The 26,888-nt window shown below is 45.4% G+C and overlaps 1 protein-coding gene across 6 annotated transcripts in view; it reads left to right on the top strand.

Annotated features, from left to right (window-relative positions):
• Positions 1 to 26,888, top strand: part of CR2 (complement C3d receptor 2) — a 194,513-nt gene that overhangs the window by 156,161 nt on the left and 11,464 nt on the right. For all 6 annotated transcript variants that reach the window (XM_065594550.1, XM_065594552.1, XM_065594555.1 and 3 more), the window contains 9 exons: positions 770 to 855; positions 2,512 to 2,706; positions 3,757 to 3,936; positions 13,482 to 13,667; positions 16,113 to 16,206; positions 20,142 to 20,227; positions 21,849 to 22,043; positions 23,057 to 23,236; positions 23,358 to 23,432. In XM_065594550.1, coding sequence (XP_065450622.1) covers positions 770 to 855; positions 2,512 to 2,706; positions 3,757 to 3,936; positions 13,482 to 13,667; positions 16,113 to 16,206; positions 20,142 to 20,227; positions 21,849 to 22,043; positions 23,057 to 23,236; positions 23,358 to 23,432 — 1,277 coding nt within the window. The remainder of the gene's footprint in view (positions 1 to 769; positions 856 to 2,511; positions 2,707 to 3,756; positions 3,937 to 13,481; positions 13,668 to 16,112; positions 16,207 to 20,141; positions 20,228 to 21,848; positions 22,044 to 23,056; positions 23,237 to 23,357; positions 23,433 to 26,888) is intronic.

Genomic DNA, 26,888 nt, shown 5'->3' with positions numbered 1-26,888 from the left:
TGCCACAGCAGATCGCGATCGCGGCTTCTTTTTTTTTTTGGCTGCTTGGGGCAGCCAAAGCCCTGGAGCTGGCCCTGCTAGCAGCACTTCATCAACGATGAGAGCAGCGTAGGGCAGCTATCCCACAGTGCAGGTCTCTCGATAGGTCTTGTGGGATGGGGGCGTGAGCAGAAAGCATTCTGGGTCCCTGCTCAGTTCCCCATGCTGCCCTGCTTCATGTCCCAGCAGCCCCATTACTTCCTTGTTCCTTTCATGGCATTTTTTTTAACCACTCCACCCCTACCCCCCCCCCCCCCCCCCAGGCTGTCTGGCTGCTTTCCCGCCACATCTACAAGCAAAGGGAAAGGGAGTTTCAAACTTCCTGGGGCTTATAGAGGGAGGGGGCTAACGTCCGTCAGAGCAGTGGAGATGCTGGCCACTGTGGGATATCCTCCAGAGGCCAAAAGGTGTCTACACAGGTAGAACACACCTTCACTTTCATAACAGTGCCAGAAGAACAGCGGAAAGAATTATCTGTCTCTCGTAAAGGTGGTTTTCTTTTTGTGGTGAAACTTCTAAGTTTCACCACCAAAAAGGGACATTTTGCCCTTTAAATGGCAAGTGTAGACATAGCCTTAGTGTTCCTTGGTCCTATGGTGTTAGATGTGTCCCTTTTTCAATGGTTTGTCTCCATCTACTGGCAGAAAGAAACCACGTTCCATCTTTCTGGATGGTTAACTAGATCTTTGCTTCCATGAGTAACAAACTTGAACCCTTTTTCTTTCTTTAGGTACAGATTAACTGGAACGACTTCTGCCCAATGTGTGGTTGTGGGAAATGGAGTTGATTGGGATAAGGAGCTTCCACTTTGCCACGGTAAACTAATCTTATGGTTTTAAGAACGGTTCACGTCTGGAGATGATGCAGCATAGCTGGTGCTTCAGAGGAGTCTCTGTTCTTACTTTGGCGTTTAATCCAAATGACAGTTGAGTTGGGGGGAGGAATGAAATCATACTGTGGTTCACCATGGTGTTTGGATGACTCCTACAGAATCTATATATAATATTAAGTTCCTTCTAGATTGTGCACCTGGCACTGTTTCATATGCAGAGCCCAACAGGCCTCAGGGCTCCTCTTCGCTATTGTATCTGTGTAATCCTGCTGTTCACTAAAGCCTTGTCTACGCTTGCAAGTTAGAGAGCATTAAATCAGCCTTGGGCGCCCTCACTCGTGAGGTGTCCACACTGGCAAGGCACTTATAGCGCCTGGACTCCGCAACTGGAGCCCCCCTGGTAATCCACCTCCACGAGAAGCATAGAGCTTGCTGCGCCCTGGCTGAAACGCCAGCGTGTCAGTGTGGAGGACATGTTGCATTACTGCGCTGTGATTGGCCTCCGGAAACATCCCATAATCCCTTGAAGTCAAGTGGCCACTCAGTTCATTGTTTTGAACTCAGCTGTAGGCATGTGGATATCCCCTTTCAAAGCTCCATTTCTGACAGCCAGCATGCTTACCTGCTCCGGGACACACAACAAACCATTACTGTGGAATGTTCCTGCTGCGGAGGCAGAGGTGTGTTTGTGTGTGTGTGTGTGTGTGAGAGAGAGAGAGAGAGAGAGGCAGGGGGTGGGGGCTGATGTCGGGGTTTTCCACCTTACCCTTGCCGCTGTCCGAACTTCCAAGACAGCATGCTGACACACTCTCTGTCCCCCAAAACAGTCTCTCCCTCCACATACACACAACACACTCCCCTCTCCCCCACATTTGAAAAGCATGCTGCATCCACTTTCACACTGGGATAGCTACCACAATGCACTGCTCTCTGTGGCGTTGCAAGAGCTGCTAATGTGGCCACGCTACTGCGCTTGCACTTGACAGTGTGAACACACGGCAGTGCTTTCCCTGCTGCTGTCTCTAAGGGCCGGTTTAATTCCTGGCGCTCTACATCTGCAAGTGTAGCCAAGCCCTAAGTAAAAGGCATGATAATGACTTCAGAAAGTTTTTACCCTTCCTAAATCTGACTATCCACTTGAAATCTGAGGCTCTTTGGGAGTGAATCACAATTAAATTGCCTCTACCTTCATTTGATCTCTTGGATGCTTTCTGGGCTTGTTCTGTCAATCATGCTGCTGATGGTCCAGTCTGGAATCAGCTGCTGCTAGAAGCAATGTCCTAGCTTAGTTTTCTGCTGGTGGAACGACACTAGCTCTAGAGATGGCGGGGAAGAGGTTCTGGCTCCCTGAGGCTAACGTTGGGAAGGGGCACGGTCTGTTAAGGTCTTCTTCCAGAGCTGGTGTTTTATGGAGCATCCTCCTTGAGCAATGGACGTACTGGGTTGGGTCAAGCCTAAAAGCAGAAAAACCTTCAGAATCTGAAAGGGATGTTGCTTCAAATGTTAAAATGCAATGTTAAGTACCCTTCCAAATGACTACATAGCTTTTGAAAGGGATCCGAGACAACTTTTAGTGAAGACTCCCTTCAGTTCACCTTCCATGTAAACTTTAATTTTCATGTTGACATTCTTTGCTTCAGCAATACCTTGTCTTCCACCTCCTGATGTCACCAATGGATCCCATACTGGTCAGAGTGAACAAGAGTTTCCCTATGGCTCAGCAGTAACTTACAAATGTGACCAGGGCTTCTCTCTTATTGGAGAGGCCTCCATTCATTGTACAACGAAAGATAATGTCAATGGAGAGTGGAGTGGGCCTGCCCCTGAATGCAAAGGTTAGTAGCATCTGTTTTTATCCCCTTCTTATTCTACTATCTCCTCCCAGGAAAAGCTATATTTTGATTGCTAAGTAAACCCATAAACATGAGGAAATTCAGTTAGTGCTTAGTCCCCCTGAATACATATCATGAAATCTAGTTACTGTTGGAAAACTAAAGAATGACGGACACTTCATAAATCATTCCTGGAAACAGTTTTGCCTGTAATCCATCCTGTATTTTTTGTCTCTCTTCAGTGTTCCAAGATTGCAGTTAATTCTCATGTCACAAATAGTTGATTTTAGGTGGAGATAAACTCTTAAACTAAGGTTTTGCTTTTATGCCAGTGCCCTACTACTCAGTGCTAAAGGGGAAGGAGAGAGAGAGAGAGAGCCTTACAAGCAGGATTGTTTGGAAACCATATTTTTCAGTACTCTTTGCGGAGGGCTCCTTGACAGGTGAAGGCTCAGGCCTCTGTGAGTTCATATCACAGCCATAAAGTTCTTAGGAGGAGGAAATAAAGGTCATTGTACAATCCTCATTTGGGCGATGGCAGTGCTCACGCCCACTATTGCATTTAGCTAACAATGCATTTATGTACTTGGTATTCAAGCAGCTGCAACAACTTGGTTTTATTCTTGCTGAGTTACCCAGCCTAACAGCTGGGATGGAGGCTTTTTCAGAGGCATTAGGCAGGTTGGTAACCTGGCTACTTAATATTAACTCCCCCAAAAGCGGGGAAGTTCAGTTCCAGAATGTCATTGTATGTAGATCCCTTTATAGCTTGACCCAAATTCCTGATGTAGTTCACTGGAGGGGTGGGGAGATAAGAGATGGGCCTGATAGTCTACATACAGCACAGTACCCAACTGTATGGCTAACATCTTTTTAAAGGGAAAGATTGAATGTTGTGTAACTTTATTTTAAAATACATTTTTATATTTGCTGTAGTCAAGTATCGAGGCTTTTTCTAGGTTCCCCCCCCCCCCCCCACACACACACACACACACACTCCCACTAAATGCTTCCTGTGCAAAACGTTCTTATGCTGGTACTTTTAATTTTCAGTGGTCAAGTGTCCAGAGCCAGAAGTCAAAAATGGAAAAAAGCAATCTGGGTTTGGACCTGACTATTCATATGGAAACACCGTAATATTTGAATGCGATTCTGGCTACACTATGATTGGTAGCAGTTCAGTTAGATGTGAAGCTAACAATTCATGGGTTCCATCTTTGCCCACCTGTCTACGTAAGTATAAGCAGTTGTGTTGAATCTTTTATTTGCTAATGTTTAGGAAGCTTATTGCTTTTGAGTAGCCATGTTAGAATGATGGAAAGTTTGAGTGTCTGTGTCCCTATTTTGTCATAGGCATAACACATACTACACCTACAACTTCCCCTCCAGGAGGAACAAAAGATACTTCTGGTGTGTCGGAAGAACTTTTGGCTATTTAAAGCTTCCAGACATTTAGCATGTAGTTTTTCCAAGACTGAAAATGGAAGTGTGAATTTCACACAGTACTTTTCATCTCTAAGTTCTGGAATTTTGTCATTCACAATCGCTACTATAAGCAGTGTTCTCTCTCAGGTTTTAGAGCACAACCTATTTATTCTTATACCCTTCCTTGCATCCTCTTCTCAAATGCACTTGAAACAGCTTACTAGCTGTCCTGAGCTGTGAGCATGTGTAACTTTCCTCATGAGGGCCCATAGGTTGAAGCATTCAGGAGAGGTTTAGCAGCTCCCACCTGAGGTTAGTGATGCATTCGAGCAACAAGGAAATGGTACCCATTGGAGCCGTGCATGTGCCCTGAGCTGCCTCATTCCCCTACCAAGCTGCCCTAGCTCCCATCAGCTATTTCTCACTGCCTATGGTAAGTAGTCAGTCTCCAGTGATCTCTGCGCACAGGATTTTTCCCCTAAATGAATTTGTAGCACTCACTGACCTGTTAGGATTATTTTCTTAAACATTTTCTTGGTTTCTCATCCAGGCAGTTGCTCAGAACTGGAGTGTTAGCATGCAGAAGTCTCCCAGTTTTATGCACTGTTGCATTGGCAGGCTAGCAATACCCATTAGTTATCCATCTTCCTGGCACTTGAAGTATCTGGGAGGGGGTCATATCAGAGAAAAGTGCCAGATATGTAGGGCCTTCAAAAAGAGGACCCAAAGATGTAGAGGTGAGGTTGCTGGACTTCCTTATGATGAGTCCTTTGCGATCTGCCCTGGCTCAAAGTTCCCTGTTACTGTTATGAGACCTACAGCCCAGAGAGTTGGTGACTCCAGTACCAACCACTGTGCTGTTGAGACCAGTACGTCTATTATTTTGGGCTGGGAATCACCTCCACTTTGGCACGGCTGCTCCCAGAGGTTCAATCAGCATTGTTGGTACCGAAGACATTAGACGCATATGCTGCAGCTTAAGATCTCCTGTGCTAGTTGGTGCTAGATTCTCTTTTACTCCAGACTGCTGTGCAGGTTGCCGCACTGGTCCTATCCACAATGCTTGCCTGGGCACTGGCCTCGATACCATCTCTGGTACAATTGGCCCTGGCAATATTTGCCTAGGTCTGATCAATGGAGAGACCACCATTACTCTGCTAACTTCCAGTTCCTCCGTAGGTACTGGGGCACAGGCACTGGTCTCGCTCTGACTCCAGTGACTGTTCCTGTTACCGCACCACCATGGCCAACTGATAATTCCTTCTCACCTCTCAATCCCAGGTTTTCATGGCTTGCCTTCAATATAGAGAAGGCCTTGAGTCTCTCCCGCTCCTTTGAGGACGTATTCTTGATCTTTTCACAGGCATGGCTATGGAAGCAGGTGAAGAGAGCGCCTGTCTTAGATCTGTGAAAGCTGAACAACTTCATAAAGAAAATGAAGTTTCACACTGTTTCCTAGCTTTGAGCATGCTTCCCCTAGATCCTGACTAGTATCTTGCTTTTAACTTACAGGATATCTGTTCCATTTGTCTAGCCACACAGGTCAAAGCAGATTCCTCACATTTATAGTTGGAGGCAAACACTACCAGTTTTTCAGTCCTCCCTTTTGGCCTGTCTTCAGCCCCCAGGATCTTTACAAAATGCATAGCAGGAGTCTTGGCCTGCCTCAGGAGAATCAATTTCCAGATATTGCTGTATTTGGACAACTGGTTGATTTGAGGCTATTTCAGACAACCTAAGACCGATCCAGCTGCTCTTTGACATCTTGGGCCTCTTGATGACCAAGAGTGAATCTATCCTTTCTCCGGTGCAAAGAATAGTGTTCTTGGGGGAGATTCTCAATTGGCAACAGCCTATCTACCCCGGCCAGACTTTTAGACACACACCGCTCTAAGACTTTGGTGGATTCAAGAGTTCTCCCTACATATAAATGTCCTGGAATTTGAGGCAATCTTCAGAGCTTGTCAGTGTTCCTACCCTATATCAAAGGCAAGATGGTTTAAGTCCTATTGGAGAACACCACGGCAGGCTTTTACCTAAATGAACAAGGGTATGCCGGGGTCACCCAGCAATTCTAGAAAGAAGTCAGTCTTTGGAATTTGTGTCCAGAATGCAGTAGCATTCAACACGTCCCATCTTCTTGGGATACAGAATTCCCTGGCAGAACTCCTTACCAGATCAATCAGGATGGATCACAAATGGTCTCTGAAAACTAAGAGAGATCAATATTCCCGTCTTAGGTCCACCATGGAAGTTCCCCATGCGCTGCAGAACTAAGGAAGTGCCATCAGTTCTGTTCCAGAGTGAGTTACGGTCTGGGATCTCTCACGGATGCATTTCTGCTCCCAGGGACCATCCAGTGTGTTGTATTTACTTCTACAGCCTCTTGCATCTGAACTCTCTCAACCAGAACTTTGTATTGAACAATAGGAAACCATCCACTAGATCCACTTACCGTATGAAATGGAGTCTTTTTCCAGTCTGGTTTTGACAAGGAAATATCTCCTGTGTACTACTAGAATTTTGGATGTTTTAGGATACTTATTCCAGTGGTTTGGATTTTAATCTGGTATTAGTATTGATGTATCTGCCCTTTGAGTCTTTAGCCTGCTGCTTATTTATAAAACTTTAAGCTAAGGTGACCACCTTAGTGGTCATATTATCAGCTAGGAGGTTTTGGGAGCTGCAGGCCCTTGTCACTCTCCCTAGATCATCTTTTCAAATCATGCTGTTTTTTTCTCTAGGACCTTACCACTTTTGTCAGAAACTGAGGGCATCTCCTTTCTGCCTCCATCAAGCGATTTATTTGCCAGTGTCATTTCCCAAGCTTCACCATCACAAAGATGCAGACTATTGACTTGCCTTTTATTTGGATAAGACGCCACATCTTTTGCTTAAGCAGAAAGCAGGGCTGGCTCCAGGGTTTGGGCCGCCCCCAGCAGCCAGAAAAAAGAAAAAGCCACAATCGCGATCTGTGGCGGAAATTCGGCGGGAGGTCCTTCATTCCGAGCGGGGGGTGAGGGACCGTCTGCCGAATTGCTGCCGAATAGCTGGACTTGCCGCCCCTCTCCAGAGTGGCCGCCCCAAGCACCTGCTTGCCAGGCTGGTGCCTGGAGCCGGCCCTGGCAGAAAGGATGAAGGGGCAGGTGGTTTTAGCCCCAACCTTCCCAGCTGGATTATGACCTGCATATTCATGTGTTAGGATGCTGCTAAATCCATACCACCTTCAAAGGTTTCAGCGCACTCCATAAGAGCACAAGCCGTCTCAATAGCCCTTTTTGAAGAATGTCCCTGTGTTGGACATGTGCAGAGCTGCTCCTTGTTTCTCAGTTCATACTTTCACCAAGCATTATGCCATCATGACAGCTTCTACTGATGGTGCAGCCTTCGGGAAGGTGTTTCCTGCAATCCCTCTTTAAATTGACTCTGAGCCCCAACTCCATGGTATACTGACTGGAATCCCTACAGAAAATTCTCTGACTCAAGTGTCTGAGGCATGTGCACACTTAACATGGAATAAACGTGTGCGACACGTCTTGAACAGTTACAGCACAGTTGAGTAACCATTTCCCCACTTATATGTTGTTCTGTCTGCATGAACTCTCAAGCAACTAGCTGTTTGGGATGCTTACTTGCTTAGTCAAAATAAGCAATGAAACCAGTCCAAGGGAACATCCAAATATGGGCTGTTTAGAGTTTGTGGAAGGCTAGCTGAAACTGCATAGGAGACTAAGAAGATAAAGGGTTCTTTATAGCCATGATAGAAGGGTGATTGCCTTCTGTGATGAGATAACTGGCTCTGTGGATATGGGGAAAGCAGTGGACATGATATATCTTGACTTTAGCAAAACTTTTGACAGTCTCCCACAGTATTCTTGCCAGCAAGTTAAAGAAGTATGGATTGGATGAATGGATTAATATGGTGGATTAAAAGCTGGCTAGATTGTCGGGCTCAGCGGGTAGTGATCAACGGCTTGATGTCAAATTGGCATCTGGTATCAAGCAGAGTGCCCCAGGGGTTGGTCCTGGGGCTGGTTTTGTTCAACATCATTCATTAATGATCTGAATGATGGGGTGAATTGCACCCTCAGCAAGTTCGCAGATGACACTAAGCTGGGGGGAGAGGTAGATACGCTGGAGGGTACGGATAGGGTCCAGAGTGACCTAGACAAATTGGAGGATTGGGCCAAAAGAAATCTGATGAGGTTCAGCAAGGACAAGTGCAGAAGCCTGCACTTAGGAAGGAAGAATCCCATGCACCGCTACAGGTTGGGGACTGACTGGTGAAGCAGCAGTTCTGCAGAAAAGGATTACAGTGGACAAGAAGCTGGATATGAGTCAGTAGTGTGACTTGTTGCCCAGAAGGCTAACGGCATATTGGGCTGCATTAGTAGGAGCATTGCCAGCAGATCGAGGGAAGTGATTATTCTCCTCTATTGGGCACTGGTGAGGCCACATCTGGAGTATTGCATCCAGTTTTGGGCCCCCCATTACAGAAAGGATGTGGACAAATTTGAGAGAGACCAGCAGAGGGCAACAAAAATGATTAGGGGCTGGGACACGTGACTTACGAGGAGAGGCTGAGGGAACTGGGCTTGTTTAGTCTGCAGAAGAGAAGAGTGAAGGGGGATTTGATAGCAGCCTTCAACTACCTCAAGGGGAGGGGGGGATCCGAAGAGGATGGAGCTCTGCTGTTCAGTGGTGGCAAATGACAGAACAAGGAGCAATGGTCTCAAATTGCAGTGGGGGAGGTTTAAGTTGGATATTAGGAAACACTATTTCACTAGGAGGGTGATGAAGCAGTGGAATGGGTTACCTAGGGAGGTGGTGGAATCTCCATCTTTAGAGGTTTTTAAGGCCCGGCTTGACAAAGCCTTGGCTGGGATGATTTAGTTGGTATTGGTCCTGTTTTGAACAGGAGGTTGGACTAGATGACCTCCTGAGGTCTCTTCCAACCCTAATCTTCTATGCTTCTATGATTGCTTATTACAAATGTGAATATGTGCAGGATTAATGGTTTCATGCCTAACCAAGAATAAATGTGCAATTTAGCTTGACCAGGGGTGGCCAACCTGTGCCTCCGGAGCCACATGCAGCTCTTCAGAAGTTAACACGCGGCTCCTTGTATAGGCACCGACTCCGGGGCTGGAACTACAGGCGCCAACTTTCTAATGTGCCAGGGGGTGCTCACTGCTCAACGCCTGGCTCTGTCATAGGCCCCTCCCTCCCCTGAGCCTGCCGTGCCCTCGCTCCTCCCCCCCTTCCATAACCTCCTGCACGCCACAAAACAGCTGATCAGAAGGTGCGGGGAGGGAGGGGGAAGCTCTGGGAGCGGAGGGGGAGTGCTGATTGGGGGCGGGTGCTGCTGATGTATTACTGTGGCTCTTTGGAAATGTACATTGGTAAATTCTGGCTCCTTCTCAGGCTCAGGTTGGCCACCCCTGAGCTTGACTTTTATATAGGGTAGCTGTAATGCTACAAGAAGCAGCTGTGAAACGGAGCCATTGTCTGCTCAATGGAGCATATGGTCTGCTCAAGGAACATCCTCTCAGGTCTCTAGCCATAAGTTCTCTCTGGCAGCAACCTGCATCCCTTCTCTCTCCAGCTTGGGAGATTTAGACTACAGCTCCCCCCTGTCTTTTTTACCCCCCTCACTCACGGTATCTGCAGATGCAATTCTAAGTCCATAAAGCATTTCAAGGCCTCCTCTGTGACACAATCATCCATTTTGCCTTTGAATCCATATTTGGGGCACTGTGTTATGATGTGTTCAGTGGTTTGGATGTTCTCACCACAGTCGCATGAAAGGGAGTCTCTGATTTTTCCATTCGTGCATCAAGTACCTGCATCTTGGGTGGTTTGTTCAGGTGCAGTTGAGTATGGTCCAGAGTCTGAGTAGCAGATTGAAATCACAAGGGCGGCATGTGGGGTCAGTGTTAATGTGCTTGTTTAGAACAGTGGATGAGGTCCAGATACTTTGCCATTCCTTGGCTAGATCCAAAGATATGCGGTGGTTGCATGTGGTCCACAGCAGTTGTTGCTATTTCAGGCATGCGGTATGTTGTCCATAACCTGCTGGATGGGAAGTTCCGGGTAGTCTTTGGTGTGTTAAGTTCACGTGCAATGGCTGTATCTCAGTGGATAGCTGGAGGTTCAGTGTTGGCTAATACAGAGAGCCATTGTAGAAGAGTTGATTTTTAAAGTTCCTATGATGATTCACATGGTCTGACTCAGCTGTCCATCCGCAAGTTAGGTGTGGCAGCTTTTTGTCCACATTGGTGCACAGCACTCTGCAACTGAATACACAAGGACCAATTTGTAGATCCCCAACTTGTTCCTGCTATTTTTTTTTTGGGACAATGTTGAGGTGAGTCTTTGCTTTGGAGGCTACTTTCTGGATATGGTTATGGAAGGTGAGAGTCAAGAATGATACTGAGACGTTGACTGGGTTGTAACTCAGTTTTATCACAAAACTCGACAGTGGTTTTGTGCGATTCTGCTAAGAGGAGAAGTAGACTACTGATTGGCTTCTCAACTGCTACTTTTGGAAGTAGTACTCCTCCATGATATTAGTCAGATGTGTAAAAGTCACTTCACGTTGTTGACCGCTACAGACCTGAGTTGCAAGTATCAAATCATTGGCATATGTGAACTTCTATGCCGTCATTTCAAGCACATCATTCCCCTGCAATCCACTGGGTATCCCAAGCGGGTCAGACAAATGTCTAGCCCCTGTGCTACAAGGATAATGATGATAGTTTACCAAAATCCAATACGCTCTTTCAAAGCAGAGTACATTTATTTAAGGACAAAATCATATGGAGAAAACGTATCAAACAAAGAGGTTTATGTGCATATTAAACATACCAGAATTCGCCCATCAGCCCTTTGTGGACCTTGGCAGACTTAAGTCCTTCCATCCCTTCAGCAGGGTTGGGTCCTCCCTTGGACAAATGTCATGTTGAATCAAAATAAAGGTCTCTACCAGTTCAAGATGGCCCCTGACAACCCAAGTTCTTGCCACTTTTTTTTTCAGGCCTCCCTGAAAGCAGGTAAAGCCAGCCACCTCCCCTTTCTCCATAGGAAAGGTTTAAAAGGTAGAGCTGTCTACATAACCAGATTTGGGATTTTACATTACATCACCCCCTAGTTAATCCAGTTTCCACAGGAAATCCTTCTAGTGAGCCAGGAACACAAATAAATGTATTGATACATAATGTTATGAATAGTCTGTGGGCTCATATCATCTGGTCCATCTCAATATAATGGTCTCTGATGGTTTGCATGCTGTCAAAGGCTGACTAACTTTCAGATAACATTCATGATGTTACATACAGCAGTCTCAAGATAGGCTTGTGTTCCTCATATGTCACCATTATTGGTGTATTTTCAATTTTGGCTAATTTAGACATCCCAGGAGATCTCAGGCTGAGATGTGGGATTGAATGGGTTGAGATGAGTAAGGAGTAGACAGGTAAATTTGCAAGCAATCGACATAGAAATGATGGTTGAAATCCTGTGAGCAGATGAAATCGCCCAAAGAGGGACCAAGAACAGTGTGAAGAGGAGGAACCTGCAAGAGACTCTGCCGAGGCAGACAGAGGGGTGACAGTCTTGTAGATGCCCAGGTTAAACAGTCTTGAGAGGATCAACTGGGTCTAACAGGAAGAGGAGGATGAAGCGAAGTACAGGCCTGATACTGGTCTGAGAAAGAGGAGTTAATAAGCTTGGTTAGAGAAGTTAGGATGGAATGAAGGGGACAAACCAGGCTGGAGGGGGTGAAGAATGGTGTTGGAGTGAAGAAACACAAGTCGGGGTGTGTTGGGAGAACTTACAAACGAAGGGAGGTAGGGGAACAGTTTGGAGGGATAGGTGGGATGAGAGGCTGGCTTTTGAGAATGGGGGGAGACCATGTACCAAGCGAGGGAATAGACACTTTCAGGCTCCTAGGGGGTGTGGCACTCCAGGCACGTTGACTTGGCCGAAGATAATCCGTCTCGAAAACTCTACTGTAATACTAATTATTTTGTGTAGGGGTAGATGGCTTCTAGTTCAAAGAGTTAATTGTTGGCATGGCCGTACGAGTAATATACCTAATGCATGTGGACACTTTTCACTGTGCAAACTCAATAGCAATCTTAAGGAAAATGAAATGGGTAAAATATCTTGTCTGTTTCGTAGGTCAGTAGTGTGCTAGGAGGTAGTGCTTGATCCTTTGATGGGAGAGAGAGAAGGAGCAATCTTGGGAGTGGGTCTTTTTAGCATGTTTTGTTGCAAACTAACATTGTAAAATCACTCTAGTTGTCTTGTCGCTTTTGAGGTCTTTCCATGCGTGGCGTGGCTTTGTTCAGCACATTCAGATAAGTGGGTTGCTCCTGTATCCTCTTGTAAGTCTCCTTTTTATGCAGAACCTACTCTGAACACGACCCCAAATGGCCCTTAAGAAAGCCCAGGTAAAAGAGAAACCATAAGATAAGAATGGCCATACTGGGTCACACCAATGGTCCATCTAGTATTCTGTTTTTTGACAGTGGCCACTTTGGGTTGATTCAGAGGGAATGAACAGAACACGGCAATTATCAAGAGATTGATTCCCTGTTGCCCAGTCTCCGCTGCTGGCAGGTGTGTGCTGACACCCAGAGCATGGGCTTGCATCCCTAAGCATCTTGGCTAATAGCCTTTGATGGAACTATCCAACGTGAACATAACTAATTCATTTGTGATCCAAGTTAGACTTTTGGCCTGTCAGCAAGTTCCACAGTGAGAGGTTTAGCACCAACAGAAACATCAGGAAGTATTTCAGTTACTTTCCCAACTTTGCTTCTCATTGGCATTTGTCCTCATGCCGGTCATACAGGTTCCATGCATCGCATGAGAAATATGAAAGTCAGCTGTCTGAGAGAGCTTTCCACCAGCTCTTTTCACTTGTTTCTAATGCCAGACATGTTTCATGTACTCTTCTATAGATTGCTCCCTTGATCTCCTTTGCCTGTACATTACCTTTCATGTCACTTGGTATGGTTGCAACAGTGTCTCTGAGGCTGTGCTGCGTTAGATCATAAGCCCTGTGAGGTGGAGGACTGTCCTGTTTTGCACAATGTACTTACCTTACGTTACCAGACATGCTCAGGGTGAGGGATACATGGTGAATAATGTAAAATTTGAATGTACTGCAGTTTTGTATCAAGGCCATTCAGTGAACTAGCTTCAAGGCTGTAATGAAAACAAGTACATCCAAATTGTCCCCAGTAAAATCATTTGTGGCGTCTCAAAAAGGAGTATTCTGTTACAACAGACTACTGAATATCCTTCATAGTTAACTTTTCCCCTTCCTTGTCTGTCCCTATTGCTAGGCATTTGTGGTTCTCCTCCAAGATTGAGTTTTGCTGAGCTGTCTGGGCCAGTGAACAATTCCTATCCTGTTGGAACCAAACTGAAATACTCCTGTCGCCCAGGATACATGTTGGGCTCTGGAAAGTCTCCTTATGTAACATGTCTTGAAAATTCAACATGGTCAGTAGATCCTGAATTTTGTGTAGGTGAGTATCTTCGTTGCTTTTCCATTTCCACTGATGTGCAAGCCATCTTGACACAGTTAGGAATCTCTCTTCTATTGGGTAAGTGGTTCACAGTTCAACACTGGTATCCATAAACACTTTCTAAATACATTTTGGACAGTTCTTTATTTGTAGTTGACTGTATTTATTTAAAAAAGGCAGAATGCTTCCCTAATATGTGTAGACTGCTTTAAGAGCAGCTAAAATACAAAATTCCAGTAACTTCAGCCTTCCATGATGAATACTCTCCTCTTAATCCTATTGAGGAATAGATTTACCACATTTCTTTCTAGTTTTTGGGCCGTGTGCTGAATACTTGCCTTTCTAGAACATAATATCTTGTTATGTAGTAGTAGATCTAAACTTAAGTATAATGCAGTTCTTCTCTACCAGAGACCCCATTGTCCACACAATGTTCCTGTGACTGGGAGGCGTTCAGTGCACACCAGTGAAGTTACTGGAATTTGTTACTCTACCTACCCTGGTCAGCTTTAAATGGAGGTCTAAAATAAAGGACATCTAAGCTTTAACCCTCTTTAGTTTCCCTAATGACCTTGGTTCTTACCATGTCACATCTTTTAACTTCATTAAAGTGGGTGCCACAGAACACTGGACAACTACAACTTGGTGCGGTTAAATTCATAGTGTTCATAATATTTCCTGTTGATTAGTGTAGGGAGCATCACAAATACTGCAATAAAGTAAAACACTTTGGTGTGGTAAGTGTCTGTCTTTTTTTTTTTTTTTTTGAAAAATTGTTGCTCTATCCTGATAACGAAATATAGAATTTAGCCCTACTGAATTCACTATACTAAAAGAAAACCCAGTATTGAATGTGTGTTACAAACTTGGTAAAAATACTAATTCATAACTAAACTTAGAGAATACTTCTCTTGGCTTCATTGCTAAGAGTACAATAAGATTTTTGCAAGTTTCCTCATCTCAAGACTATATATGCTATATGCCAGGCAGACGTCCCTAGTAAATGCAGTATTACAGAAACTAGTCAGGATATATACAGTTCAATGCTGATGAACCTTAACTCTGCCTCCTTATGCATATGTTTTAAATTATGATTTAATACTAATGGGACTTTCTTGAATAGCCTTAGGGTCACCTACTCCGGCCTTCTGGTTTGAGAAAATACTTTATTTATATTTATCGAGGGCGGGGGGCTGATTCAGCAAAGCACTTAGTGCATTCTTCAGTCCCAGTGACTTCAGCGGGACTGGTTTTGCTGAATTGATCAGGCCTTAATAAATAGGTCACCATTTATACATACCTTGTCTGCATTGAGAATTTTCTTTCCCCAGTGCAGTCATAAAGTTAGCACTTTTTATCTTTGCATGGATACAGTATAATAAGAACATAAGAACGGCCGTACTGGGTCAGACCAAAGATCCATCCAGCCCAGTATCCTGTCTACCAACAGTGGCCAATGCCAGGTGCCCCAGAGTGAGAGGGAGGAAGGGTGCCTTGGAGTGTTCCTCCCTTCTTTTTTATAGTGTCAATCCTGCCCCTTGGAAAACATTCCCAGCTGACAAAAAGTCTATAGGGAAATATCTTCCCTGCTGCTTTTCCTCACTTTTTGTTTTTTCTTCCTGCCCGATGACTGCTTACTACTGAAATGCAAATTAAGCAGAGCACACATTCATTTGAGACAGACGAGTTTGCCAACTTGTGCTGTGGTATGCATACAGGGAACTATTATAATTTCACATACACTGTTGCCATGCATTTTATCAAGACAACATTGACCAGTAAACTATAAATTTTCAAGTACCTCACAAGGCATACTTTATACAAAGATTATTACAGCATTCTCCAGGGGGTGGACTTGTGTACATTCTCTTACAGTAAGATTTCTTTTGTTCCTAAAGAACTTCAAAACCTTCTCCTTATTGTCTGTTACCATGCCAGTTGTGACTTTCGCACCCCCATCGATTTTTACATTTCATAACTTATGCCATCTGTCCTTTTTTCCATGTATTATGTTGCTTTTTATTTGTAATTGCTGCCAGTTGAGGCCAATGGGCCTACCCACATGAATATGGTTATGCATATGAGTTTTCAGGATCTGGGTCTTAACAAGTACAATATGAATATTTGCACTTGTACTAAATCTGCAAGGGGATCTTAAATCTCTTGATTCAGGATATAAGGCAACCACTGTCTGTGTGGGATTAGGAAGCATCATCCTGCTTCCACGTCTCCCCACTACCCATGGGCACATTAGAAAATTACCCATAATGTGGGTTGTAAGCTTTCCTCTGTAGCCATTGTCGTACAGGACAGAGATTGGACTCTATGGTCATTGGCTTTGATCTGACATGAAATTTGCTATGTTACGAGTACAAGTTAGCATATCCCCTTTCTCCCATTAAGGTAATATGAAGTAACGCTAATATTAACTTTGTTCTCTTCTAGGAAGACCATGTAAACAACTAGAACTAGAAAATGGCAGGGTTCATTTCACGGATCTCCGGTTTGGTGCAACAGCAAACTTCTCCTGTAATGAAGGGTGAGTGGCAAGTTGCTTCTTTTGACTAATTAACAGAACTTTAGACTGGTGTAAAACTGCTGGTGAAGTCTGGCAAAATGAGAGTAGAAAGCCTGCTTAACTTCAAGAACATAAGTTAGTGGTGTGCTATTAATCTGTAGCCATGGGCTGTGCCCTTGTTAAGAATTACACCTGTGATTTTCAAAGAAGTTGAAGGAGGTGGGAGATGGGAATCTAAAATTCCAGCCTAGAGCCTTCAGGAGATCTAGCAGGGGTTGGGTTATGAAACTGAGTCCCACCTCAGGGGTCATGTGGCACTTACTGACATGTGCCATCTCTCCCTTGTTACATGGGTTTCTGTTTGGGTGCTGGGAGCTAGTGGCAGAATATTGCCCATAAAATGCCGCACCAGGTAGAAGCAGACCTCTTCCTGCTCTACCATGGCAAATATTTGTCTGTCCCTCCCTTATAGATGTCAGTATTACCCAGGATAGCCTCAAGTGCAGTTGTTGCTTTTGTTCATATGGGTTATGTGGCCAAGCCTTGGAATCAAAAATAACTTGTGGCTTCATTGCACTGAGCAGGTGTGTTTTGGATTTTTGAGGTCTCAAAGTTAAAGGCCGGAAGAGACCACCAGATCATCCAGTCTGACGTCCTGTATATCACAGGCCACCAACGCTTACCAGGGACCCACATACTAAACTCAACCAAAACTAGTCTAAAATACTACAGCGCTCAGGTGCTTAAACAATTATGTGCCATGGGCAGAGACTAGGAGGGCCTGAGGTGCACAAATTCCTTGGGCCTCTGTTGTGGCAGGGAAATGTTGAAGTGAGACAGATTGAGATAATCCTGGCAAGTGACCTGCACTCACATTCTACAGAGGAAGGCCAAAAAAAAAAAAAAAAAAACCCATTGTCACTGCCAATCTGACCTGGGGGGAAATTTCTTAATGACCCCACATACTAGAGCCTAAGCATGTGAGCAAGAACCAGCAAGCCGTCAAGCACTGAGGTGAGAGTCCTTGATGCCACCTCAGAGTCCTGGCCTTTCCCATCCAGTGTCCCATCTTCAGCCATGGCCATCCCTGACGGTTCAAAGGAAGGAGATAAAAGAAACCAACTCAGAATACATTGGGTGGGGATTCCCAGCCTGACTGCTGCAGGGAATTGGCTGAAATCCTGAAGCGTGAGCCGTTAGGAACATAACACACACACTGGAAACACACCCCAGGGTTGCTGAGCCCTGCCATCACAAGCAACCCCATCATATAATTGCACCCATAAACTTGCCTGGCTCTCTCTCAAACTACATTAGTTGAGTGACTGCTCCTGAGCCTCACCTTTTCGATGGTTAGAAACCTTCTAATTTCCAGCCTGAAGTTGTTCGTTGCCAGTTTTTACCCTTTGTTCTTGTGGTAGCATTGTACTTGGTTTAAATAGCTCTTCACCCTCCCTGCTAGTTGAATGGATTGTGTTGCGTGGGCACACAAATGACATGAATGCAAGTGTTGTGTAGGGTTTTGTTTTTCTGTATCACAACTTTAGGTGGTGTGTCCAAGCAGCAGAGATTGGACTTCCAAGCGATGTTTGGGGTGAGGGGAGATGTCAAGGCCCAGTCTCAATTAGATGTATCTGGGCGTGGGGAGGTAACTCCCTGGGGCAAGGCTGTCTCTCCGGCTCCGTAGAGGTGGGAGTTAAATCCCTTGGCTTATCCTGTAGATTGGTCACTATCCTGCCTTCTGGATGAAGTAGGTTTGATCCTCAGAAATTTCTGAGCTCTTATCAAAGGACTTGGTCACTTTCTGTGCAGTAGCCATAGGGGTCTCAGGCTTTGGAATTGTGGCGGCCACTGGTTAGATCTTGGACAGTTCAGATGGTTGAATTTTGAATATGGAACAAGGAGATGGCAAGTGGGTGACAGCTCAGGGCAGCTGTCTTGTCTCCCATTGCTGCTGTCGGCAGGTTGTCTTTGGGTGTAATTCTAGGTGAAATATATAGCTCAGTGGTTTGAGCGTTGGCCTGCTAAACCCAGGGTTGTGAGTTCAATCCTTGAGGGGGCCAGTTGGGGATTGATCCTGCTTTGAGCAGGGGGTTGGACTAGATTCCAACCCTAATAATCTATGATCTATTTTACAGACTATCATCTGCTTGGCTGCCATCTGTTCTCTCTCACTGTTCCCTTCCTTCACAGGAGATTGATTTCTTCAAGTTCTTTCACTTCATTCTAATCGAATGCTTAGTGTGTTCTGTAGTGAAGACCAAGTGTAGCTTTGCCAGTATGTTCACAACTTTGTGTGCTGGGTTTAGCTGGACCTTCTGCTAAATGGACTTGGAGATGCAGTGCTTCTGGCTGTCCAGCAGGGGCAGCATTGGTAAAAGTAGGAGAAAACGTAACAAGAGCTGCTTCAGCTGAGCCAGCCTGACACAACAGGGCAGAGAAGAGGTTTTTAGTTCTTATGCAGAGAAAAGCAGAGTGACTCTAAGGTGCAGAATGTCAGCGGCTCCAACACGTCGTCCTACATGTTAGAAACATCGTATGTGAGACAGTCTCCTACTCAGCAAGTCCAAACCCTTTTTCCATGTCAAAGCACTGTGAGCAGTGAGCAGTAAAATAACTAGTTTTCTGAGTATTTAAAGAGTTCTGTAGCAGAGGTGGTAGGGCCTTCTGTCACCTACTGGAGATGGGAGTGCAAAAATCTCTAATTTAGAAGAGGGGTAATTTGTTCCCCTTTGCCGAGGATTAACAAGTATTTCCAAGCATCTGATGAGCATAGCCCAGAAGAGAGGACTCTCTCCTGCTAACGCTTTTGGGAGCTATATCCTCTGGTTTATAACTCTTTATTGCCTTTAACTACACAGGGCCTGGTCTTCACGTACAGCAGCGTAGCTCTACTGTTGTATATAAAGCTGCTCCTGTACTGATGGGAGAGTCTCTCCTGTCAGCATAGTTAATCCATCTCTCCAAGAGGCACTAGCTATGTTGGTGGGAGTTCTCCTGTCGACATGCTGCTGTCTATGTGGGGGGGTTAGGCCAGTATAAATGTCACTCAAGGGTATGGATTTTTCACACCCCTGAGCAAGGTAGTTGTACCCATATAGATGTGTAGTGTAGACATGGCCTTAGGGTATGTCTACACTTGCAGAGTTTTGCACCGTAAATTTCACTGGTGATAGGGAACCAGTGAAAGAAAAGCACTGGTTTGTGTACTCAGTTCCTCAGGCATCAGAGAGTGTTTATACTAGCAGCACTTCATCAAGGATGAGAGCAGTGCTGTAGGGCAGCTATCCCACAGTGCAGGTCTCTCGATGGGACTTGTGGGATGGGGGCGTGAGCAGAAGGCATTCTGGGTCCCTGCTCAGTCCCCTGTGCTGCCCTGTTTCATGTCCCAGCAGCCCCATTACTTCCCTGTTCCTTTCATGGCATTTTTTTAACCACACTTCCCCCCTGCCCCCCCTCCCCGCCAGGCTGTCTGGCTGCTTTTCCGCCACATCTATAAGGAAAGGGAGTCCCAAACTTCCTGGGGCTTATAGAGGGAGGAGCTAACATCTGTTAACCTGGCATCAGAGCAGTGGAGATGCTGGCCACAGTAGTCACTTTTGGAACTGTGGGATATCCTCCGGAGGCCAAAAGGTGTTTACACAGGTAGAATGTGTCTTCACTTTCAAAACAGCGCAAAAAGAACAGCAGAAAGAACTGTCTGTCTCTCGTAAAGGTGGTTTTCTTTTTGTGGTGAAATGTCTAAGTTTCACCACAAAAAAGGGACATTTTGGCCCTTAAATGGCAAGTGTAGACATAGCCCTAGTGTTCCTTGGTCCTATGGTGTTAGATGTATCCCTTTTTCAATGGTTTGTCTCCATCTACTGGCAGAAAGAAACCATGTTCCATCTTTCTGGATGGTTGACTAGCTCTTTGCTTACATGAGTAACAAACCTGAACCCTTTTTCTTTCTTTAGGTACAGATTAATTGGAACGACTTCTGCCAAATGTGTGGTTGTGGAAAATGGAGTTGATTGGGATAAGGAGCTTCCACATTGCGAAGGTAAATTAATCTAATGGTTTTAAGAAAGGTTCACATCTGGAGATGATGCAACATAGCTGGTGCTTCAGAGGAGTCTCTGTTCTTACTTTGGCGTTTAATCCAAATGACAGTTGAGTTGGGGGGAGGAATGAAATCATACTGTGGTTCACCATGGTGTTTGGATGACTCCTACGGAATCAAAATATATATAAAAAAGTCCCTTTTAGATTGTGCACCTGGCACTGTTTCATATGCAGAGCCCAACAGGCCTCAGGGCTCCTCTTCGCTATTGTATCTGTGTAATCCTGCTGTTCACTAAAGCCTTGTCTACGCTTGCAAGTTAGAGCGCAGTAAATTAGCCTCAGGTGCCCTCACTCCTGAGGTGTCCACACTGGCAAGGCACTTATAGCGCCTGGACTCCGCAGCTGGAGCACCCCTGGTAATCCACCTCCATGAGAAGCATAGAGCTTGATGCGCCCTGGCTGAATTGCCAGGGTGTCAGTGTGGAGGGCGTGTTGCATTACTGCGCTGTGATTGGCCTCCGGAAATGTCCCATAATCCATTGAAGTCAAGTGGCCACTCTCGTCATTGTTTTGAACTCAGCTGCAGGCATGTGGATATCCCCTTTCAAAGCTCCATTTCTGACAGCCGGCATGCTTATCTGCTCCGGGACACACAGCAAAACATTACTGTGGGATGCTCCTGCTGCAGAGAGGTGTGTGTGTGTGTGTGTGTGTGTGTGTGTGTGTGTGAGAGGCAGGGGTGGGGGCTGATGTCAGGGTTTTCCTTCTTCCCCTTGCCGCTGTCTGAACTTACAAGACAGCATGCTGACACACTCTCTGTCCCCCAAATCAGTCTCTCCCTCCACATACACACAACACACTCCCTGTCACACTACCCCCTTCCCCGCATTTGAAAAGCACGCTGCATCCACTTTCACACTGGGATAGCTACCACAACGCACTGCTCTCTCTGGCATTGCAAGAGCTTCTAATGTGGCCATGCTACTGCGCTTGCACCTGACAGTGTGAACACACGGCAGCGCTTTCCCTGCTGCTGTCTCTAAGGGCCGGTTTAATTCCTGGTGCTCTACATCGGCAAGTGTAGCCAAGCCCTAAGTAAAAGGCATGATAATGACTTCAAAAAGTTTTTACCCTCCCTAAATCTGACTATCCACTTAAAATCTGAGGCTCTTTGGGAGTGAATCACAATTAAATTGCCTCTACCTTAATTTGATCTCTTGGATGCTTTCTGGGCTTGGTCTGTCAATCATGCTGCTGCTATAAGAAATGTCCTAGCTTAGTTTTCTGCTGGTGGAACAATACTACCTGTAGAGATGGCGGGGAAGAGGTTCTGGCTCCCTGAGGCTAACGTTGGGAAGGGGCACGGTCTGTTAAGGTCATCTTCCAGAGCTGGTGTTTTATGGAGCATCCTCCTTGAGCAATGGACGTACTGGGTTGGGTCAAGCCTAAAAGCAGAAAAACCTTCAAAATCTGAAAGGGATGTTGCTTCAAATGTTAAAATGCAATGTTAAGTACCTTCCAAATGGCTACATAGCTTTTGAAGGGGATCCGAGACAACTTTTAGTGAAGACTCCCTTCAGTGTAAACTTTAATTTTCATGTTGACATTCTTTGCTTCAGCAATACCTTGTCATCCACCTCCTCCTATCACCAATGGATCCCATAATGGTCAGAGTGAACAACAGTTTTTCTATGGCTCAGCAGTAACTTACAAATGTGACCGGGGCTTCTCTCTTATTGGAGAGGCCACCATTCATTGTACAACAAAAGATAATGTCGATGGAGAGTGGAGTGGGCCTGCCCCTGAATGCAAAGGTTAGTAGCATCTGTTTTTATCCCCTTCTTATTCTACTATCTCCTCCCAGGAAAAGCTATATTTTGATTGCTAAGTAAACCAAAACCTGGAGAAATTCAGTTAGTGCTTAGTCCCCCCTAAATACTTATCATGAAAACTAGTTACTGTTGGAAAACTAAAGAATGACGGACACTTCATAAATCATTCCTGGAAACAGTTTTGCCTTAATATGTCCTGTATTTTTTGTCTCTTCAGTGTTCAAATATTGCAGTTAATTCTCATGTCACAAACGGTTGATTTTCGGTGGAGTTAAACTCTTGAACTAAGGTTTTGCTTTTATGCCAGTGCCCTACTACTCAGTGCTAAAGGGGAGAGGAAGGAGAGAGAGAGCCTTAGAAGCAGGATTGTTTGAGAACCATATTTTTCAGAACTCTCTGGGAGGGCTCCTTGACAGTGAAGGCTCAGGCCTCTGTGAGTTCATCTCACAGCCATAAAGTTCTTAGGAGGGGGAAATAAAGGTCATTGTACAATCCTCATTTGGGCGATGGCAGTGCTCCCGCACACTATTGCATTTAGCTAACAATGCATTTATGTACTTGGTATTCAAGCAGCTGCAACAACTTGCTTTTATTCTTGCAGAGTTACCCAGCGTAACAGCTGGGATGGAGGCTTTTTCAGAGGCATTAGGCAGGTTGGTCACCTGGCTACTTAATATTAACTCTCCCAAAAGCAGGGAAGTTCAGTTCCAGAATGTCATTGAATGTAGGTCACTTATAGCTTGACCCAAATTCCTGATGCAATTCACTGCGGGATGGGGGGGGGGGGGGGGAAGAGATGGGCCTCATAGCCATACAGTTGGGTGCTGTGCTGTATGTAGACTAACATCTTTTTAAAGGGAAAGATTGAAAGTTGTGTAACTTTATTTCAAAATACATTTTCATATCTGCTGTAGTCAAGTATCGAGGCTTTTTCTTAGTTCCTCTAACTGCTTCCTGTGCAAAACATTCTTATGCTGGTACTTTCAATTTTTCAGTGGTCAAGTGTCCAGAGCCTGAAGTCAAAAATGGGAAAAAGCAATCTGGGTTTGGACCTGACTATTCATATGGAAATACCGTAATATTTGAATGCGATTCTGGCTACACTCTGAAGGGTAGCAGTTTAGTTAAATGTGAAGCTAACAATTCATGGGTTCCATCTTTGCCCACCTGTCTAAGTAAGTATAAGCAATTGTGTTGAGTCTTTTATTTGCTAATATTTAGGAAGCTTATTGCTTTTGAGTAGCCATGTTAGAATGATGTACAGTTTGAGTGTCTGTGTCCCTTTTTTTGTCATAGGCATAACACATACTACACCTACAACACCTACTACACCTACAACTTCCCCTCCAGGAGGAACAGAAGATACTTCAGGTGTGTTGGAAGAACTTTTGGCTATTTAAAGCTTCCAGACATTTAGCATGTAGCTTCTACCATACTGAAAATGGAAGTGTGAATTTCACACAGTACATTTCATCTCTAAGTTCTGGAATTTTGTCATTCACAATCGCTACTATAAGCAGTGTTCTTTCTCAGGTTTTAGAGCACAACCTATTTATTCTTATACCCTTCCTTGCATCCTCTTCTCAAATGCACTTGAAACAGCTTACTAGCTGTCCTGAGCTGTGAGCATGTGTAACTTTCCTCATGAGGGCCCATAGGGTGATGCATTCAGGAGAGGTTTAGCAGTTCCCACCTGAGGTTAGTGATGCATTTGAGCAACATGGAAATGGTACCCATTGGAGCCGTGCATGTGCCCTGAGCTGCCTCATTCCCCTACCAAGCTGCCCTAGCTCCCATCAGCTATTTCTCACTGCCTATGGTAAGTAGTCAGTCTCCAGTGAGCCCTGCTCACAGGATTTTGTAGCACCTGTTAGGATTATTTTCTTAAATATTTTCTTGGTTTCTCATCCAGGCAGTTGCTCAGAACCAGAGTGTTAGCATGCAGAAGTCTCCCAGTTTTATGCACTGTTGCATTGGCAGGCTAGCAATACCCATTAGTTATCCATCTTCCTGGCACTTGAAGTATCTGGGAGGGGGTCATATCAGAGAAAAGTGCCAGATATGTAGGGCCTTCAAAAAGAGGACCCAAAAATATGGAGGTGAGGTTGCTAGACTTCCTTATGAATAGTCCTTTGAGACCTGCCCTGGCTCAAAGTTCTCTGTTACTGTTATGAGACCTACAACCCAGAGAGTTGGTGACTCCAGTACCAACCACTGTGCTGTTGAGACCAGTACGTCTATTATTTTGGGCTGGGAATCGCCTCCACTTGGCACAGCTGCTCCCAGAGGTTCAATCAGCATTGTTGGTACCGAAGACATTACAGAATCATAGATTATTAGGGTTGGAAGGGACCTCAGGAGATCATCTAGTCCATGCTGCAGCTTAAGATCTCCTGTGCTAGTTGGTGCCAGATTCTCTGTTTCTCCAGACTGCTGTGCAGGTTGCTGCATCAGTCCTATGCACAATGCTTGCCTGGACACTGGTCTCGATACCATCTCTGGTACAATTGGCCCCGGCAATATTTGCCTAGGTCTGATCAATGGAGAGACCACCATTACTCTGCTAGCTTCCAGTTCCTCCGTAAGTACTAGGGCACAGGCACTGGTCGGACACACACACACACACACACACACACACACACACACACACACACACACACACACACACACACACACACACACACACCGCTCTAAGACTTTGCCTACGATTGCTGGGACATATGATGGATTCAAGAGTTCTCCCTACATATAAATGCCCTGGAACTTGAGGCAATCTTCAGAGCTTGTCAGTGTTCCTACCCTATATCAAAGGCAAGATGGTTTAAGTCCTATTGGAGAACACCACGGCAGGCTTTTACCTAAACGAACAAGGGTATGCCGGGTTCACCCAGCAATTCCAGAAAGAAGTCAGTCTTTGGAATTCGTGTGTACAGAATGCAGTAACATTCAACACCTCCCAGCTTCTTGGGATACAGAATTCCCTGGCAGAACTCCTTACCAGATCATTCAGGATGGATCACAAATGGTCTCTGAAAACTAAGAGAGATCAATATTCCAGTCTTAGGTCCTCCATGGAAGTTCCCCATGCGCTGCAGAGCAGGAAGTGCCATCAGTTCCGTTCCAGAGTGAATTACGGTCTGGGATTTCTCACGGATGCATTTCTGGTCCCAGGGAACATCCAATGTGCTTCATTTACTTCTCCAGCCTCTTGCATCTGAACTCTTAACCAGACCATTGACTTGCCTTTTATTTGGATAAGACTCCACATCTTTTGCATAAGCAGAAAGGATGAAGGGGCAGGCAGTTTTAGCCCCAACCATCCCTAACTGGATTACGACCTGCATAGTCATGTGTTAGGATGCTGCTAAATCCATACCACCTTCAAAGGTTTCAGCGCACTCCATAAGAGCACAAGCCGTCTCAATAGCCCTTTTTGAGGAATGTCCCTGTGTTGGACATGTGCAGAGCTGCTCCTTGTTTCTCAGTTCATACTTTCACCAAGCATTATGCCATCACGATAGCTTCTACTGATGGTGCAGCCTTTGGGAAGGTGTTTCCTACAATCCCACTTTACATTGACTCTGAGCCCCAACTCCATTGTATACTGACTGGCATCCCTACAGAAAATTCTCTGGCTCAAGTGTCTGAGGCATGTGCACACTTAACATGGAATAAACATGTGCAACACGTCTTGAACAGTTACAGCACAGTTGAGTAACCATTTCCCCACTTATACTTTGTTCTGTCTGCACAAACTCTCAAACAACTAGCTGTTTGGGATGCTTACTTGCTTAGTGAAAATAAGCAATGAAACCAGTCCGAGGGAACATCAAAAAATGGTCTGTTTAGTAGAGTTTGTGGAAGGCTAGCTGAAACTGCATTGGAAACTAAGAAGACCTTCGATGGCTATAAAGAAAGGGTTCTTTGTAGCCATGATAGAAGGGTGATAGCCAGTTACCACAGAAGGCAATGTGGATATGGGGAAAGCATGATATATCTTGACTTTAGCAAAGCTTTTGACAGTCTCCCACAGTATTCTTGCCAGCAAGTTAAAGAAGTAGGGTTTGGATGAATGGACTATAAGGTGGCTAGAAAGCTGGCTAGATTGTCTGTCTCAATGGGTAGTGATCACAGCTCAATGTCTAGTTGGCCGATGGTATCAAGTGGAGTGCCCCACGGGTTGGTCCTGGGGCCTGTTTTGTTCAACATCTTCATTAATGATCTGGAGGATGGTGTGGATTGCATCCTCAGCAAGTTTGCAGATGACACTAAACTGGGAGTAGTGGTAGATACACTGGAGGGAAGGGATAGAATACAGAGGGACCTAGACAAATTAGAGGATTGGGCCAGAAGAAATCTGATGAGGTTCAACAAGGACAAGTGCAGAGTCCTGCACTTAGGAAAGAAGAATCCCATGCACGGCTACAGGCTGGGAATTGACTGGCTAAGCAGCAGTTCTGAAGAAAAGGACCTGGGGATTACAAGGGACAAAAAGCTGGATATGAGTCAGCAGTGTTAGGGTTACTATACATCCAGATTTCCCTGGACATGTCCGGCTTTTTGATGCTCAAATCCCTGTCCGGGGGGGATTTCCAAAGAGCCGGATATGTCTGGGGAAATAGGGAGCCCAGCTGCCCCAGCTACAATGCTCGGGGGGGGGGGGGCGCTCAGGCTTCCCTCGTGGGTGGGGACCCGCGGCCACTGGGGGACCCTTCCTGTGGCCCCGTTGCCCCGCGCAGCTTGGAACCCGGCGCCGCGGGAGCTGTTTCCGGCGGGAACAGATAGGCCGGGGAAAGTGCTGTGGCCGGGACTGCAGGGACCCGCGCT

This window comes from Chrysemys picta, chromosome 4 (genome assembly GCF_011386835.1).
Source record: "Chrysemys picta bellii isolate R12L10 chromosome 4, ASM1138683v2, whole genome shotgun sequence".
NCBI classification, from domain to species: domain Eukaryota; kingdom Metazoa; phylum Chordata; order Testudines; family Emydidae; genus Chrysemys; species Chrysemys picta.
Note: the sequence above shows the minus strand (reverse complement) of the source record. Positions and strands in the feature narration are given on the sequence as shown.